At 46.5% G+C, this 19,371-nt stretch overlaps 1 protein-coding gene across 8 annotated transcripts in view; it reads right to left on the bottom strand.

The window, feature by feature from the left end:
* Positions 1 to 2,941: 2,941 nt before the first annotated feature.
* Positions 2,942 to 19,371, bottom strand: part of EVA1C (eva-1 homolog C) — a 106,143-nt gene continuing 89,713 nt past the window's right edge. For 2 of the 8 annotated variants that reach the window (XM_008977720.4, XM_024927028.4), the window contains 2 exons: positions 17,606 to 17,695; positions 2,953 to 6,886 (listed from right to left, as the gene is read on the bottom strand). In XM_008977720.4, coding sequence (XP_008975968.2) covers positions 6,510 to 6,886; positions 17,606 to 17,695 — 467 coding nt within the window. In that variant the 3' untranslated portion in view covers positions 2,953 to 6,509. Of the gene's footprint in view, positions 6,887 to 17,605; positions 17,696 to 19,371 lie in introns of all 8 variants that reach the window. The other 6 variants (XM_034948136.3, XM_034948135.3, XM_008977721.5 and 3 more) reach the window with 5 other exon arrangements.

Genomic DNA, 19,371 nt, shown 5'->3' with positions numbered 1-19,371 from the left:
GGCTCAGTCCCGGACAGCACAGCCCAGAACTGACAGCAACTGCAATTAGCTACTCTCATTCATTCTCCAGGGAGCCTGGCGCTGTGCCACACCCAGAGGAGGCGACTGTTGATTTGAGATTCCTAAAAATGACGTAGTAGTCCCGGATCCTTAGTTGGCTTCCTGAATCCTCCCTCATGGGCTGATGGTTATCGTGGCTCTTTCCTGCCTTCTCTTTAGCTATGGACCAGTGAGGCTTCCAGTTCACAGAGCATTTGTTGGAGTATTCAGGATTTAATCTCCAAGGCTACCATCCAGTCTTGGAGTGGAGTTCAGCCAACTCCACACTGGTGCTCAGGCTTACAACGGGTTTTTAAAACCAAATGACCATAGTTCCGGGTTACAACTACCCTGCCAAAACTGAGCACAGCTTAAGTCCATGTGCCAGAGACTTGACAATGAACTTGGCTGCAGAATCCAAGGAAGTTCAGGCCTTGACACTTTTCCTCTGAGCTCTGCAGATGCAATTATTTCTCCTCCACAAACTCGTCTCTATAGCAGGGCTGAAGGAGGCTGGCTTGTTATCTCCCTCAATGACTCATTCTTATAATGCTTTTGAGTTTTGCGAAATGCCCTTAGTGTGGTCTAAATGGTGCAACCTCGGCCACACGGGATGCTGGATGCTGCCTCTCACGGGAAAGAAATCATCGATGATCAAAGCTGAAATGTATTGTTGTCACTATGTGTAAAGCACCGTGACTCTCAACACCACTAGGAAGTAGATTTCATTATTATGCCCATTTTACAGATGAGGAAACTGAGGCACAGATAAGTCACCCCAAGACTGAGCTAGGACCAAGTCAGAGCAGAAGCTGGGAGACAAGAGTGACACAGTGAACGAGGAAACCCCGAGTCCAGGGCTGAAGCAGAGTCGTGTCTAGTCTGGTTGACGTCAGTGGTCCAGGGGTCCAGGGTGACAGGCAGGAAGTGGGGTGGAAGCTTTCAGGGCTGTGGTGCTTCTCAGGAGGTCCCACTGGACATGTGGGGATTTGGGGAGCAGCGCCGAGACCCAGGGAGTTGGAGGAGAGGCTGGCTTGGTTCCCTTGACTGCCTGGCACTGGGCTTTGGTTCCTGGAGCAGTAACTGGTTTCCAGGGACTCATGGAGAAGGCTGGGGGGAGACTGGAAGGGGGATCTTGTGGGCACTTCTTTCCAAGACTCCCCAGATGCCAGATGTATGAGTGCCTGACTTTTCCCAACACCACGAGCTAGTGGGGAGGGTTGCTGATGTTCCTTCGGGCCTGGCTCCCACCCACTGACGTTGCAGGTGATGCCGCCCAGCACTGTGGCTCAGCAGGGGCTGGCACACTCCCCGGTCCACAGACCTCTCACATTGGATGCTGTAAGTCAGTTTCCTGAGATGGAGATTTGTGCACGAGAGATTTATTGAGGGAGTGCTCTCCGGGGAAACACCTGTAGGAAAGTGGGGAGGAGTCATTCTCTGTAGAAGAGGACAGGTGTGGGCCATTCACAGCCACTCCTCTCAGCAGCTGGAGGCTGGGTGCCTGGGAACGGGGACCAACATCACACACGGTCCCATTTGTGGGGTCAACAGTGGGACTGCTTCTAGGCTCCCCGAGCCTGCTTGGTCCCTGGGCTTGCTTGGTCCCTGGGCTTCTCCCTGAAGCAGCAGCAAATGTCATGGCTGCTACAAGCCCCAGCAGCCCCTCAGACAAGCCCGGTGTATCCAGAAGAGTAGAATTTCACAGCAGGCAGCTCACGGATGGAAAGTCAGCATTAGCAGCAAGTAGCCGAGCTAGGGACGTGCGAACCTCCCAGAGGGAACTGGCTTCTTTTCACAGGGCTCCTGAGACCCCACAGCTTGGAAACTGTGGGGGCTCTGCTGCCCAGAAAGCACAAAGGCAAGAAGTGGCAGCCCACGTGAGCCCGCGGTCCCTGGGAGGACTTCCACCCGGGAGCTTCCTCCCAGCAGCTTCCTCCCAGCCACCACAGTCTCTCATCCAAATCTGCTCTGGTCATTTTCCCGCTGGACTTTGTGCCAAGCCAAACACAATCTCAGCGGGACCCTTCAGCCTCCTTCCACAACAAGAACATGGCATTCTTCTTTGGGGCTCTGAAAATGCAAAGAAATATCTCACTGTATCTGCACAGGCCAAAGACTGACCCTCGAGTTGGCAAGCCTGTTGACCAGCTGCCTCTGTAGGGGTCCTGGGAGGGTGTGTGTGTGTGTGTGTGTGTGTTTTTGTGTGTGTAAGCATGCATGCTGGGGGCTAATGGGGGAAATTCAGATAAGTGAAAACCTGTTGTGCAATCCAAGAAAACCATGTGACTGAGGCCAATATGGGCACAGCTCTTTCTTCAACTGGTAACGTGAACATCTGCAGCCCCAAGCAGACGGTCATCAGCCACCAGCTGGACAGCATTTGTGTTCACGGGGACAGGGAAGATGCTGCCTTCAAACTGGAAATAGAGACAGACAGCTGCTCTGGGAGCTGGGACATTATCAAAATGCTCCTTGCTGAACTCAGGGACATGAAAGGACAAAGATTCTCTTTGATTAGAACAAAATCGTTATGAAATAGTTGGACAATGGAATTCACTGCATTCTCTGATATGATCTGGAATAGATTTCTCTCCAGGCCAGGCACAGTGGCTCATGCCTGTAATCTCAGCACTTTGGGAGGCTGAGGCGGGAGGATCACTAGAGGTCAGGAGTTCAAGACCAGCCTGGCTAACATGTTGAAACCCTGTCTCTACTAAAAATACAAAAATTAGCCAGGCGTGATGGTGAACACCTGTAATCCCAGCTACTCAGGAGGCTGAGGCAGGGAGAATCACTTGAACCCGGGAGATGGAGGTTGCAGTGAGCTGAAATAACGCCACTGCACTCCAGCCTGGGCAACAGAGCAAGACTCTCTCAAATAAATAAATAAATACATAGATTTCTCTCCAATGACAGATTTAACCCTTCTCCCATTTGCCCTGAGAATACTCACGAGTGGCACTTGAGGCTGTAGCGTTTACTCCGAGATAACTTTTCCAGGAAATCTCTCTTTTATTATTATTTTTGCATTGCTCTTGTACATTGACTTTGGAAACAAAAGACATCATTCTGTTTATAGCATTCTGTTTTTAGTAGAGGTATCTCCATTTATAAAGTGTAGTAATCCTCAATTGCTGAAAATGTCAAATCCTAGAAAATGTAGCATTCTCATGCCTGATGTTAACGTCATTCTCCAACAGTTGTTGGCTGAAGATTCATTTGATGAATTTAGTTTTTCTGAAATAGATGATTCTGTTGTTAATTCTGTTCAGAAATAACTCCAAGAACACTTTTTCTTTTCTGTTTTTTTTTTTTTTTTTTTTGAGACGGAGTCTCACTCTGTCTCCCAGGCTGGAGTGCAGTGGTGCGATCTCAGCTCACTGCAAGCTCCACCTGCTGGGTTCATGCCATTCTCCTGCCTCAGCCTCCCGAGTAGCTGGGACTACAGGCGCCCGCCACCACACCCGGCTAATTTTTTTGTATTTTTAGTAGAGACGGGGTTTCACCGTGTTAGCCAGGGTGGTCTTGATCTCCTCACCTCGTGATCCACCGACCTCGGCCTCCCAAAGTGCTGGGATTACAGGCGTGAGCCACCGCGCCCGGCCCCAAGAACACTTTTTTATATTTTATGTTCACACTGAAAATCAGTCAGATTTGCTTCGGCCTCAAAGTGTGTTTATGTAAAATTAAATGAGCGCTGACAGTGAGTCGCTTTTTTTTTTTTTTTTTCCTAAATGGGGAAAGGGTTAAAACACATCATCCTCAACCCCTTCAATTTCTCCCTATGGGAGAAATTCTGGTACCTGGAAATCCTGAGGAATTTCATTCTCCACCCAAACCGCCCCCAGCCCATCTGTATGACACCTCTCTTGGCCAATCCCTGCTCTCCCACCTGCAGGGGGCCTGTGTAAGGGAAGCTTGCTTTGAAATTGGCAGGTGCAGAGGGTAGAAGAGGGGGTGCCATTCTGACCCATCTTGACTTTCCCCTTCCTTCCACAGAGTGGACACACAGGATTTCCCACCAGCTCTGTCTGTAGTTGCTGCTTTGTGCTGGTGAAATGCCACACATGAACGTTCACAGCAGCACTATTCACAGTGGCCAAAGGAAACAGCCAAATGTCCACCAGCTGATGGCTGGATAAACAAACTGTGGGCTAGCCGTACAATGGAATATTATTCAGCCCTGAAAAGGAATGAACACGTGCTACACTTGCTACAACATAGATGGATCTTGAGGACGTTATGTTAAGTGAAATGAGGCAGTCACAAGAGACTACATGTTGTGTGATCCCATCTACATGAACTATCCAGAACAGGCTAATCCATAGTGACAGAAAGCAAATTGGTGTTTTCCAGGGGCTGGAGGGAGGGAGGAATGGGGAGTGATGGCTTAACGGGCAGAGAGTTTTCTTTTGGGGTGATGAAATATTTTGGAACTAGATAGAGATGGTGTTTGCACAACATTGCAAATGGACTAAACGTCATTGAGAGAGTTAATTTTACATTATGTGGATTTCAACTTACTAAAAATGAATGCCGGAGCGGCAGCTGAGCCTCCTCACTCCACACCCACCCTCCTCTGCATCCTGCAGATAGGCCCTTCACCCTTATGGTCTGCAGGACTGAGAGAGACATGCCTTCTCCATACCTGTCACTGTAGGAGTTCCTGTGGGAACAGCTATGTTTCCTGAGCACTCAGGATGAGTCAGTCCCAGCACTTCCCAGCTGTGTGACGTGGGCTGGACGATACTTACCCTGGCGGCCTTCAGCTTCCTCATCTACATATGTTTACAGGGTTAGTGATGACGAAGTAAGATAATAAGATAACACAGAGAGAGCTCTTTGGTAATAGGCATATGAAAAATGCAATCATGTTTATATTCTAAGCCCCTGGGATTACTAGGACAAGAAAGAAAAAAAACATGTGTTCTTATTTGATGCCACAGCTATAAGCCTCCTGTCTACCAGGGAGAGCCGTCTGCAGGAACCAATAATAAGTTCTCCCACTGGGGTCTGTTTTCTGAACTCTTTCTTCTGCTCCTCCACCCAGCCCTCCCCAGGTGGGGTAGGACCCCGTTTTTGGAGAGATTTGGGAGCCAGCTCCACTTGATCCTGGCCCACAGCACTGTTAGGTACCCTGGTTGATGGCTTTTACCACCAGGGGCTCTGCTGTTTTAAACTCTCAACCAGGAGTCAGCAAACTTTTTTCTATAGAGGGCAAGAAAGTAAATATTTTAGGTTTTGCAAACCATACTTTATTTACAAAAACAGGTTACAGGCCAGCTCCATCCTGCTGTCTGTTTTTGTACAGCCTTTGAATTAAGAATGTTTTTTTACATTTTTATTTATTTACTTTTATTTAAATTTTTTTAAATTAAATAGAGGTGGGGTCTTACTATGTTGCCCAGGCTAGTCTCGAACTCTTGGCCTCAGGCTTTTACATTTTTAAATGGCTGGTTTAAAAAAAAAAAAAAGAAGAACGTGGAACATGTGAAAATAAAATGAAATTAAAATTCAGTGTCCAAAAAGAACGTTTTATTGGAATACAGCCAAGTTCATGCATTATGTAATATCTGTGGCTGCTTTTGAGCTGCAATGGAGAGTCGAGTAATTGTGGCAGAGAGGATTTGACCCACAATGCCTAAAATATTTATCATCTTGCTTTTTTTTTTGACAGAGTTTCTCACTCTGTCACCCAGGCTGGAGTGCAGTGGCACGATCTCAGCTCACTGCAACCTCTGCCTCCTGGGTTCAAGTGATTTCTCCTGCCTAAGCCTCCCAAGTAGCTGGGATTACAGGCGCGCACTACCACACCCAGCTAATTTTTTATTTTTTTGGTAGAGATGGGGTTTCACCGTATTGGCTAGGCTGGTCTCGAACTCCTGACCTCAAGTGATCCACCTGCCTTGGCCTCCCAAAGTGCTGGGATTACAGGCATGAGCCACTGTGCCCAGCCTATCATCTTGCCTTTTAAGAAAAAGTTTGCTAACCGTTGGTCTAAACAAGTCAGTGGTTAAAATCACTCATGAGCTCATGTTTGCTGAGTATCTGTGTAACTGTTTTACGTTTATATATAGGAATCTTCTGTTTAGTCATCTGTAAAATGGGGGTAATAGTACCAGCTCATGACATTGTGAGGATTGAATGACTCAGAACATGAAAAGCAGTTAGAATAGCGCCTGGCATTATAAGCGCTCAACAAATGTAAATTCTAATTATGTATAACTTATTAATGTATAGACACAAATTCAAAGAAATACAGAAAACAAAGTCTCTTCCCTCCTTATTTATTTTGGAATGTGCTAGAAACAGCTTGAAACATCCCTTTAATAGCTTCCTGGCCTCACGAGTGTTGAATGACATGACGAATTCTCCTTCATAGAAGGTACAGGTGAACCAGAACTGGAGGGGCATTTGGGATCCTTCCCTCTTCAGAAAGTGCGATCGCATCAAGATGCATGTGGTTTTCAGTAGAACTGGCCCATGTTTCTCGGGAGCGAGGTGTCCAAACCACTGTTCATCCATATTTCCTGAATGATTTGCTCCCTGCGCTCAATCCTTTCTGCGAGCTCTGCAGCTTCTATGGAACTGTATACAGGATATGAAGTCCTACAGAACCCCGACAGTTCCCCTGGGAAATCAGACTCAGAGGAGTCCTCCTCCTCTTCTTCATCCTCGCTGTCCTCCTCAACCTTGTCACTTCCTGGCACCAGCTGCTCCCTCCCCAGCTGCAAGTCGCGGAAGTCCTTGGCACAGGACTCTCTGATGACCAGGGCGCACAGTGTGAGGGCCAGGCCGATGCAGACACTGGACACGAACAGCAGGGCAGCTCTCTCCGGGTGGGCTGCAGGAGGAAGAGAACATGTCAGGAGCTGGGAGGAGCTGGCAGACTCCACCAGTGGCAAGTCCCACAGAAACAGATGTCTGCCCAAGCAGGGGGCTAATGAAGAATGCCAGTCCAGCATCTTTGAGACTGTCTACACCAAAATAATCATATATCCCCACTGACATTTTTTTTCAAAAAAGCTTTTGCGCCTACGGAGTCAATATATGTATGTGTAGGAGAAAAACACACAGCAGAGGGGCTCAGGAGCCAGACTCCTCTGAGTTCAAACTCAGGTCTGCCACTCAGTAGCTGTGTGACTTTGGGCAAGTTTCATAACCTTTCTGTGCCTTAGTTTCCTCATCTGTAAAATGGGGCATATAGTATCTTCTATCACAGAGTCATTACAGTGAAATGAGTTAATTCCTATAAAGCTCTTAGAATATTCCCTGACACATAGTAAATGCTCAATAAAGTGTTGCTATTATTAGTAGTAGAAGTAGCTCATGAAGAATTAACTTATGTACGAAGTATATATGTGAACCTAAGTAATAATATAATAGATGTTAGCAAAACTTAATTCTGTCCTTTTTCAGATTAAAAAGTAAATATAAATATACAATCATCCCTTGGTACCCGTGGGGGACTGGTTCCAGGACCCCTCCCCCACACTCCCAGGCTACCAAAATTCACGGACGCTTGAGTCACTTATATGAAATGGCACAGAATTTGCATAAAACCTAAGCACATTCTCCCCTATTCTTTAAATCACTTCTAGATTACTTGTAATAGCTAATGCAATGGAAATGCTAGGTAAGTAGTTGTTACCATGTATTGTTTTGGGAATAATGACAGGAAAAAAAATGTCTGTACATGTTTGGTAAAGATGCAACTATCCATTTAAAAAAGATATTTTCAATCTGAGGTTGGTTGAACCCATAGATGTGGAATCCATGGATACAGAAGGCCAACTGTAATATAAAATACAAAAATATGCTGGGTGTCGTGGCTCACGCTGGTAATCCCAACACTTCGGGAGGCCAAGGTGGGTGGATTGCTTGAGTTCAGGGGTTCAAGACCAGCTTGGGCAACATGGTGAAACCCCATGTCTATTTAAAAAAATACCAAAATATATCTGGGCATGGTGGTGCGTGCATGCTTGTAGTCCTAGCTACTAGGGAAGCTGAGGTGGGAGGATCACTTGAGCCTGGGAGGTCAAGATCATATCACCATACTCCAACCTAGGTAATAGTGTGAGACCCTGCCTCAAAAAAAAAAAAAAAAGAAAAGAAAAATATTAAAATAAATAATATAAATATGTATATTATTTATAAATATTAATAATATAATAAGTATTGGCCGGGCACGGTGGCTCACACCTGTAATCCCAGCACTTTGGGAGGCCGAGGCAGGAGATGACGAGGTCAGGAAATCGAGACCATCCTGGCTAACATGGTGAAACCCCGTCTGTACCAAAAGTACAAAAAAAAACTAGCTGGGTGTGGTAGCGGGCGCCTGTAGTCCCAGCTACTCGGGAGGCTGAGGCAGGAGGATGGCGTGAACCCGGGAGGTGGAGCTTGCAGTGAGCCGAGATCACGCCACTGCACTCCAGCCTGGGCAATAGAGTGAGACTCCATCTCAAAAAATAAATAAATAAAATAAAATAATATAGTAAGTATTATACTACTACTATAATGATATTATATCATTCTAAGTATTATAATACTTAGAATAATATAGTAACAACTATATTACAATAATAACAACTATATTATTGTATTATAATACTATATTATTGTAAGTATGATAATACTTACTATATTATTGTAAGTATTATACAGATGGAAGCCTGTATACTGTAAGTAATATGCAGATCAAAGCTTCATCTCTCCTGACTTCACTTTCATCTTCCTCCCCTTTGAATTTCCCTCCTTTCCTCCCCATCCTGCAGCCCTCCTCTCCCCCGAAATCTTTGAGCCACTGTCCTCTCCAAACCCTCTCCTTCTGTGATGCTGTTAGGGCTTTCAAGGTGGGCCACAACTCAACTTCTCTGTCTTGGAAAATATAAACTTTGAGCCCCACTGCCAGTGATGCTGCCGACCTCAAGGAGTGCTGAGTGTGAGGAAGCTGAATCCCATCCATTTATAGTCTTTTCCAGCCACCCATGGTCAGGCCAGGGACAGATCTGGACAGAAACAGTTCCATCCAGCTCAAGCCTCTGAGGTACAATGGTCATCCGTGGCCCCCTCCCCTCCTCTCCCAGTGGTGGTGTCGTGGGAGGGGCCGGGTACCCAGGGCAGACAGAGTAGGGTCACAGCAGAGCAATCAATTCCAGCAGTCAATTCCAGCAGCGACTTGAGCTATAAGTGAAGGAAGTCGAATGGGGACGTTTCAGGTTCCAAGAAGGGAGTAGGGTGCCACAGCCGGTAACTATGGACTTGCTACTGTACCTCTTTTTTCATATTTTGAGGATTCCTGGTGGACTGAATTAAATTACCCATAATCCTTAGGACATGAGACATTCTCTTCATTGGTCAATACATAGCCCTACTTTATATCTGTCTAACGAATTACTTTTTAATACTGTAATTAGCACCAGTGCTATGAATGCACACCCGTATAGGAGCGAGGCCTTGACCACACCTGTGTCTAACCTGTGCTTCCCCATCCCCTCGCCTCCCCCTCAAGGTGACTACCACATGAATTCCAAGCTCCTTACTCCCCTGTTTCCTTTTTTATATAGTTTTATTTTCCGTCTCTATGTATTCCTAAAATTTTATTTAAAGGGTATAATATTATAGGTAGTGTTGGAGACTTGGTGTTTTTTTTTAATTTAATATCATATCGCTGTAAAATATTTCACTGTCTTGGCTATAATGTAGTTTATTCACCCACTCTCCTGCTGGTGGGTCGGGAACTGTTTATTTGCCTGCTCTCCTGCTGTTGCCAGGTTTCTGCTTTTGTGGATGATCGTGAGCATTCTTGTCAATGTCCCTGGTCAACACCTGCAAGCGTTTCTCTTGGGTACTACCCTAGGAGGTAACTGATGGACTTAGGGCACGTGAGTTTCAATTTTCAGAACTACTGCCAACACGGTGTTCAAAGTGGCTGCAATGTGTGAGAAATCCTGTCAGTCCTCATCTTCTCCAGCACTTGGCTCACATAGACTTTTACATTATTTTCCAATCACATGGGTATAGAATTGTACCTTACGATGGTCTTGATTTGTGTTCCCCTGATCTGTACCTATCTTCACATGCTTATGTATTTCCTCTTCTCCAAATGCTGGCTCATGTCATGTACCCATTTTTTTTCTGGGTTGCCTGTGCTTTTCCAGTTATATATAAAGGATGTGTATATTTTCTTTTTTCTTTTCTTTCTTTCTTTTTTTTTTTTGAGACGGAGTTTTGCTCTGTTGCCCAGGCTGGAGTGTAAGTGGCATGATCTTGGCTCACTGCAACCTCCGCCCCCCACCCCAGGTTCAAGTGATTCTCCTGCCTCAGCCTCCCAAGTAGCTGGGATTACAGGTGCATGCCATCACACCAGCTAATTTTTGTATTTTTAGTAGAGATGGGGTTTGCCATGTTGGCCAGGCTGGTCTTGAACTCCTGACCTCAGGTGATCTGCCCACCTCAGCTTCCCAAAGTGCTGGGATTACAGGCGTGAGCCACCATGCCTAGCCCAAGGATGTGTATATTTTCTATAGACTCTTGATGATAATCCTTTGACAGCAAATATATTGTGTATACATATATAGATAGATAGATAGATAGAGAGAGAGAGAGAGACAGAGGGAGAGAGAGAGAGTCTCCCTTTGTCACCCAGGCTGGAGTGCAGTGGCACAATCATAGCCTGCTGCAGCCTTGAATTCCTGGGCTCAAACAATCTTCTCACTTCAGCCTCCTTAGAAGCTGGGACTACAGGCATGTACTACCATGCCTAGCTAACTTTTTATTATATTTTTTTGTAAAGATGAGGTCTGACTTTGTTGCCCGGGCTGGTCTTAAACTCCTGGCTGAAAGTGATCCTCCTGCCTTGGCCTCCCCAGGTGCTGGGATTACAGGTGTGAGCCATGGCATCTGGTGTGAATATCTCCTGGTAAGTGCCTTGTACTTTCACTTTCATTAAGATGTCTTTCAACCTTGTGAAATTATCTGAAAAACAGGGATGAAACACTGTTCTGCTCCATCTTCCCTGCAGGCACTTGGTCCCCATCCTCCTCTCTTGCCCACCTTTTCTAGTGAATGGCCGGATAGGAACTATTGCAGGTTTATGGGCCATATGGTCTCTGTTGCAAATATAACAGCTCTGCTATTGTAGTGCAAAAGCGACCACAGACCATATATAAACCATCTTTCCTGCATGGCCTCTATAATCTTTAAGAAACACACATTGGGTCACGTCACTGCCTGACTTAAAACTTATAGATGGCCTCTTCCCTCTCCTAAGCTATTAGGTTGGTGCAAAAGTAATGGCGGAAATCGGCCGGGAGTGGTGGCTCACACCTGTAATTCCAGCAGTTTGGGAGGCTGAGGTGGTGGATCACTTGAGGTCAGGAGTTTGAGATCAGCCTGGCCAACATGGTGAAACCCCATCTCTACTAAAAATACAAAAATTAAAATTAGCCAGGGGTGGTGGCGTGCGCCTGTAGTCCCAGCTACTTGGGAGGCTGAGGCAGGAGAATGGCTTGAACCTGGGAGGTGGAGGTTGCAGTGAGCCAAGATCACACACCACTGCACTCCAGCCTGGGTAACCAAGAAAGACTCCGTTTCAAAAAAAAAAAAAAAAAAAAAGGAATGTCGGAAATCGCAATTACTTTTGCAATAAAAGTCAACTCCTGACCACAGCCTAGGAAGCCGGCTATGACCTGGCCCTTGTCACCCTCCCCAAGTTCAACTCCCGAGAACTTCCGCTTCCTCTCTGCTCCCCGCTCTAGCCTGCCATTCCTCACTCGTGACACATCAGATACCTGCACACCCTGGTTTTTCTGCATGTGCTCTTCTGTTAGCCTGGAAAGTTCTTTCCTCCCTCTTCATCCAGCACTACTAGATACCTCCCCCTGCCTTAGCCTAGCCAGGTCCCCTGTCATTTAGTCTCAGAGTATCTTGAATGTTTTCTTCACAGCCCAACTTACAATCGTCACTCACTCGCTGAGTGGGTGCCATCCTTTCTCTCCACCTAGAATGCAAGCTTCCTGAGGGCAGGGGCTGGAACCATCTTGCTCTTTGCCAAATCCCCAGTGCCATCCCTGGCACAGAGTGGGCATTATGAAAATATTTGCTGAGTGCATAAAAGGAGGGAATTGTGGATTTAAGCACTCAGCTTGGCGCCCGGGGATGGGGCTCCATAAATCAGCTCCCTTTTTTTCCCTCTCCTCTTCTCCTGGGAGGTGGGTGTCTGGGTTCTCCTGCCAGGAGAGCTTCTCTCTCATAAGACTCCAGGTGCCTCTTGGCCTAGGCCTGCCTCCTGCTAAGTGAGCGCTCTTTAAGGCAAGTCTGCATCAACTCTGCTGAGATGCAGCCACCAGAGATGGACAATATGGGCAATGCTTGGCAAGTCCATGGGAACAAGGCTTCCTAGTCATCTGAATCAACTAGTTTGAAGATACAAACTCACCAGATGTTGGTCAGCTGGAATCTTAGTGATGAGCTGGTCCAATCCCTCTTGTTGTAGCCAAGTCACTTGTGCAAAGCCACCACTTGGCTGGGACCCCAAGCTCAGGCCAGGGCTCTCTCCATGGTCCCAGCTTTACACTAAGGGAATGTCAACTGTTCTCTAGAATCACTTGGACTACTTTATACTTTTGTGGCTCCTTTTCCTATTCTGTATTCTGGAAAAACAAAGTTTTCCTTGTGATTGAACAGAATCTTCACACTGTGTTTCTGCTGGCGTTGTTCTAAATTTAGCCTTGGTTCATCCCCAGCTGGAGTGAATGACTTTAATTTGATCAGCTGTTGCATGCCCTTGGGAGCCTCTGAAGGGGGACCTATGGCCTTTAAGGCTCCTTTCCACCCTTAGATCCTGACTTGGGGCAAATGCACGCTCCAGCTCGTTCGTGTCCAGATAAGACACCCAGAGGCCATGGCGAGGGTTCCCCCTGTTGGGGCCCTATTGCTGTTGAGAGGATCGAGGCAGCAGTCAGGGCCCGAGGGTTGTCCAGAAGAAAGCACAAAGCGTACCAAGTGCTGGTCTGACAGCACTTAGGGGTGTGACAGAAACCTATCATGGAACTAGAGATTGGAGACCGTGGGAAAACATCCGAATCCATATCTCCGTGACAAGGTGGTGCTGATTTCCAATGATTCTCCCCGGTGGGGGAATCACGTAGCTCTGACTCTGGAGCGTGTTTTTGTGTTTCTCTTTCAGTATGAGCTTATCTGCGGCCCTAGAGTTCCTCCCTTATGAAACAATGATGCCTCCCAAAACAGGACATCCCAGGCTGCAAGCCTGTCCCTTCTGCCCAGCTTCCTTACCCCTGCGCCCCAGAAGCCCACAGCAGGGCCTGCCAGAGGCTGATGACATATCTGTCACTGTCCCAAGGGGGCAGGGGCAGCGACGGAAATATTAGGCCACAAAAGGCATGCCTGCAGGCACATATGAGGTAAACACCCAAAGCCAGATGTCAATGAAACAGTAATTAGGTGGAATAGGAGAGGTCATATTCTCATGCAAGACTGTCTAAATACATAAGTCCCCTTGGGCACAATCTGCCAGGGGACAATGGCTCATGCTGAGCCAGCTATTACACTGCTTTGCTAAGAACTTCCAACACACACTTACACACACAGATATGCATGCACACACATGCATGCGTACACACACGCACCCACACACACGCAGGCACACATACAGATACACACACAAACACACATACAGATACACATACAGGCACACACATGCACACACAGATACACACACATGCACAGATACACATGCACACACACGAAGGCACACATGCACACACATGCAACACATACATGCACACACAGATACACATATGCACAGATACGCATGCACACACATGCAAACACATGCACATGCAGATACACGTATGCACACACATGCACACATACGTGCACATAAGCATGCACACATGCACACATGCATGCACACACAGGCACACCTGCAAACACATGCACATGCAGATACACATGTACACATAGAAACACACACATGCACACACATACACATGCACACACACACACATGCACACATACAGATGCACATACATGCACACACACATACACATGCACACACAGACACATACACACATGCACACACGCACACACACATAGACACCTATACACACACGTGCACACATGCGCACATGCGCACACATGCACATGCTCACAGACGCACATGCACACATGCACACACACATGCACACACATGCACACACACACACCACTCCTTTTCCATTTCTCTAATTTCCAATGTTTTTCTATGAGCTTCCTTAGAGTCATGATCTTGATTCTAGAATGAATTCAGGAAGTAAGTCTGTATTATCGAAATGACAGTAAATTCAAACATACCTAAGAAGCTTTTTCAATGTTGGGGAAACCATCTCACAGATCATTCAAATGACCCCAGGAGACGCTTCACCAGGGACCCTTGGACATCCTCCTGTCCCTTCTGCCAGCCTCTGTGCTTTAATATCAGGGGACAAACCTCAATTTTGGTTTCTCTTCTCCTTGTCCCCATGTACACTGGACTGCACTACTGTGTCAAAGCTACTTGCAGCCTGACCTGGGAAATGTACTTTTGGATTCACTCCATTTGCCGCCTATTTGGGTGGTTTGGGCTGGAAACTGCCCTGCTCACACTCTTGGCTCCCAGCTGCCCCTGCTTTGGGGGTGCCTAGAGACCCCAGCTCATCCCGTGGGTCACATCCCCACAGTGGGGCCGGGGATGCGACTGAAGAGTTGTCTGGGCACCTCTCTCCAGCAGCAGTGAGGATGGAGCTCAGCACTGTGTGACATTGGCTGATGGCCACTGCCTGTTTGGGTCGAAATGACCCAGCCTGATGTCCACATGCACCTCTGTGGCACACTGGCCTGCAGACCCCTGAGCATGCGCTGCATGCTTCCCATCTCTAGAGTGGCCACCCAGACAGCGACACAGACACACCAAGAAAACTCACAGGCAAGCCCAGAGGCACCCGTTCTACTAGGGCTTTGTAAGCCTCCGTGATTTGAGTCACGAGCTTCTTGGGGTGATTTCATTTAGCTAACATCCAACACAGTGCATTTAGAGACTCTTTCTCTTGGACATTATATGGAGGCGTGGTCATGGCTTGCTAAGATAAATGTCCCCAAACACCCCTCAATAAAATCAAATAACAGCTCATCAAGTCCTTACATTTTAAAAAAATGGACATCTTATAAATAGCAAATATTGGATGACAATAAGGCACAGGAAAAAGCTCATAAGCCCATATCAGCACTCATCATTCAATTGTTCCTTAACTACTGACTGTGCACCTGTTCTGTACCAGCACCGCATCCTAGATACAGGGATACCACACAAAATAAGATGACAAGGCACCTGACCCTGTGGAGCTGAGCCACTAGCAGGAGAGATAGTCACTAAATGAATATCTCTATCCTGTGGTTTCTGGGAATGACAATCACATAAAAGGATAGAAAGAGATGGAGGAAAGCTAATTTAGACAACTCAGGATCAGAGTGGGGAGGTGGTTGCATCCCTCAAAATTCAGAGTAGCTGGAGTGCAAGCCTTGTATTAGCTGAGCCTGAATCCTGGCCCTGCCGCTGTCCATGGTGTCCTCAGGCAAATGGCTCAACTCCTCTGACCACCAGCTTCAAGTGCAGAAGAGGGGATCAGAGTCCCATCTCTCAGGGTTGTTGCTATGGACTGAATTGTGTTGCCCCCAGTTCACTCATTAGGAGCTAATTAAGGTTAAAGGAGGCCATAAGGGGGGAATCCTAATCTGATAGAATTGGTGGTTTTATAAAAAGAAGAGATGTCTCTGTCTCTGTCTCTCCCCCTCTCTGCCATGTGAGGACAAGCAAGAAGGCTGCTGTCCACAACCCAGGAAGAGAGCCCTTACCAGAAAGTGATTGGTGGATACTTTGATCATGAAATTCTGGCCTCCAGAACGATGAGAAAATCAATGTCTGTTATTTAGGCCATCTGGTCTCGGGTACTTTGTTATGGCAGCTGGGCTGGCTAAGGCAGTTGTTGAGAGGAACGGACAAGGTAGTTGGGGTAAAGCACACAGCAAGGCCACAGCTCACTGAGCGCAATGTCGGTCTCGTTCCCCTTCAATCGTTATTCTCTGTCTGGAGGATTTTCATGATGGCTTTTCTCCAAGAAGCTCCCCAGGGACTTTGTAAATATGGGGATATTTCTGACAATAAAAATCCTTACAGTTCTTAACATTGACAATGATCAGGAACAGAAAGACATGAAAATGAGAAGGTGGCTAGAAAAGAGAGGACCCACAGAAGAAACCATCAACCACATAACACACACACAGGAGGAATCCTGACGCAGGAGGACAATAGAACAGCAGGGGACCCCAAGACTGAACTTTGCATCTCATGTATTGAGATCATTCCCCAATATGGTTTGGCTGTGTCCCCACCCAAATCTCATCTTGAATTGTAGCTCCCATAATCCACATGTGTCATGGGAGGGACGTGGTGGGAGGTAATTGAATCATGGGGTGGGTCTTTCCCATGCTGTTCTGGCGATAGCGAATAAGTCTCACGAGATCTGATGGTTTTATGAAGGGGAGTTCCCCTGCACAAGCTCTCTTGCCTGCTACCAAGTAAGACGTGACTTTGCTCCTCATTCACCTTCCACCGAGATTGTTAGGCCTCCCTAACCATGTGGAACTGTGAGTCCATTAAACCTCTTTCCTTTATAAATTACCCAGCCTCAGGTATGTCTTTATTAATAGCATGAGAACAGACAAATACATTCCCTAAGCCTCTATTTTCCTCTGAGACAGGCTTACCCCAAATAGCCCATCTTTGCAGGCCTTGAATAGCAATACTGTTATGTGTTATATTAACATGTATTTTACTGAAGTTCTCTGGTTTTTGTCTCTCTGAACATAGGCAGGCATTGCTGAAACTTGCAGATGGCATTCCAAAATGTGTTCTATCTTAAGATAAGCAGAGAGGGTGGTGAGGAAAAATTGTACATACCTTCCCCTCAATGAAGAGGTCCCCGCGGTGTGGCCGGCCTTGGTATAAGCCTTCTGGCTCTGCTAATTCATGAGGGCTGAGTCTGATTGAGCCTCATGGGGAAGACTAACAAGGGAATCCTTGACAACTATTAGGAATAACACTGATGACCCAGAAAGTGGCTCTGTCTTCATGGGGCATGATCTGTCTTGTTTACTAAGTGACCTTATGGCTCATTTTTCTTCCAGTCAGGGTTGGAATTCAATAATCCTAGTTCCTTCCCGAATTTTAGAGCTGGGAAATGCATTCCTCGGGTTTCTACTTTTCAAAAGCGAAAAATATCTGTGGAGCTCAACTCCTAAATAGTGTGACTTTGTCTGTTTATGTGGTTCTCTTGCTGACTGCCTGGTTGCAACTGTGCCTGAACTCAGGCCTCTGTGTTTCTGAATCTTAGAAGCGGTGGTTGGCATGTTAAACTTGAAGTCATCGTCCTTTAGTTATCTGAGTGCTATAATTGAACAGCACATTTATTAACAAGACTTTAGTAAATCCATCAGCATTCTAGGAAGCTTTGATTCATTGACCTACCTCTAATGTAAGCAAAGGCTGCCAGAGAGTTGCTAACAAGAATTCCATCTTTCCTCAGAACCTTCGATCCGCTTGGGTCGAAGTTTATACCTGTTTCATGAAAAATGCAAGACCAATTAATCACAACTGTTCATAGTACGCCTATTCTAGGTGACCCCTGCTGCTCCTACCCCAGGGACCGCCGGAATAATTAAAAGTCACGGAAATCAAACAAATGGGCCTCTGGCTAAATTACAGAAGATTAACCCAGGAAGAACACTTATTAAATAGTAAGCAGTCCCCCAAAATATTAAAGTACAAAAAGGATTAGAAATTATTTTAAGTGTTGGTTCCAACTTCAGGTGCTGGTCTTCCACTCCACTGTGGAACGGAACAAGTGGATTTTCCCATCCTAAAGACAGTGACATTCATCACACCCCTCAGAGGCTTAATAACATCTTGCTTTATTTTATTTATTTATTTATTTATTTTTGAGATGGAGTTTCACTCTTGTTGCCCAGGCTGGAGTGCAATGGCACGATCTTGGCTCACTGCAACCACCTACCTCCTGGGTTCAAGCAATTCTCCTGCGTCAGCCTCCTGAGTAGCTGGGATTACAGGCACGTGCCACCACGCCCATCAAATTTTTGTATTTTTATTAGAGATGGGGCTTCACCATGTTGGCCAGGTTGGTCTCGAACTCCTTACCTCAGGTGATCTGCCCGCCTCGGCCTCCCAAAGTGCTGGGATAACAGGCGTGAGCCACTGCTCCCGGCCAATAATATTTCACTTTAAGCATGGATTTGATGTCTGCTGTGTGGCCAGAGATAAAACAAGCCTCCATTACAGAGGGAGGTTGTATTGGGCTACTTTTTTTGGAAACAACAGCAAAATGTGGGGCAAATCTGCTTTTAAATCCTGGTTACACTGCTGGATGGAGCTTAGCAAGTCTGTGATGGGGTAACCTGATGGCTTGGGGGACTCCTAGCCATGTCAGACAGGACAGATGCCTTTGAGGAGACACGGCACAGGGTTGGCTCTCAGGCCCCCACTGCAGGGGGACCAGGCTGTTTATGGATCGGGTGGGAACCCTGTTAGAAAAATAAGTGGAAGCTGGGTGCGGTGGCTTACGCCTGTAATCCCAGCACCTTGGGAGGATGAGGTGGGTGGATCGCTTGAGCCCAGGAGTTCGAGACCAGCCAGGGCAACATGGCAAAGCCCTGTCTTTACAAACATAATAATAATAGTTAATTAATTAGTTAATTTTTTAAAAAAGAAAGAGAAGAGGAGCTAAGGAACACAGAGCCTGCCAGAAAGCCAAGGTGGCCAGCTAGAAGGACACAGAAGAACATTACCGATAGTTCTCTTTGAGCTTTTGGACTAGGGGTGCTTTCATATGGTTTTCATATCAAACATACTTTACTTTTATACTTAGGGGGGAAAGACCTAATACATATAATAAAGGTAACACAAGACAAAACTCTCACCACAGCCTAACATCTTAGATGCTCTACTGGGTCTCTGCAGTTTCTATTAGGGACCCCATGGGTTTGAATTCCATTCTAGATTTGATAAGAAAATCCAAATGCTCAACCCCCTCAACCCCCTACCCCTCCACCCCATTTACAAAAGCCAAGTGAAAACTAAGGAGGGGCCGGGTGCGGTGGTTCACACCTGTAATCCCAGCACTTTGGGAGGCCGAGGCAAGGAGAACACCTGAGGTCAGGAGTTCAAGACCAGCCTGACTAACATGGTGAAACCCCGTCTCTACTAAAAACACAAAAATT

This window comes from Pan paniscus, chromosome 22, assembly GCF_029289425.2.
Source record: "Pan paniscus chromosome 22, NHGRI_mPanPan1-v2.0_pri, whole genome shotgun sequence".
NCBI lineage: Eukaryota > Metazoa > Chordata > Mammalia > Primates > Hominidae > Pan > Pan paniscus.
The sequence above is the reverse complement of the archived record's forward strand: the minus strand, read 5'-3'. Positions and strand labels throughout refer to the sequence as shown.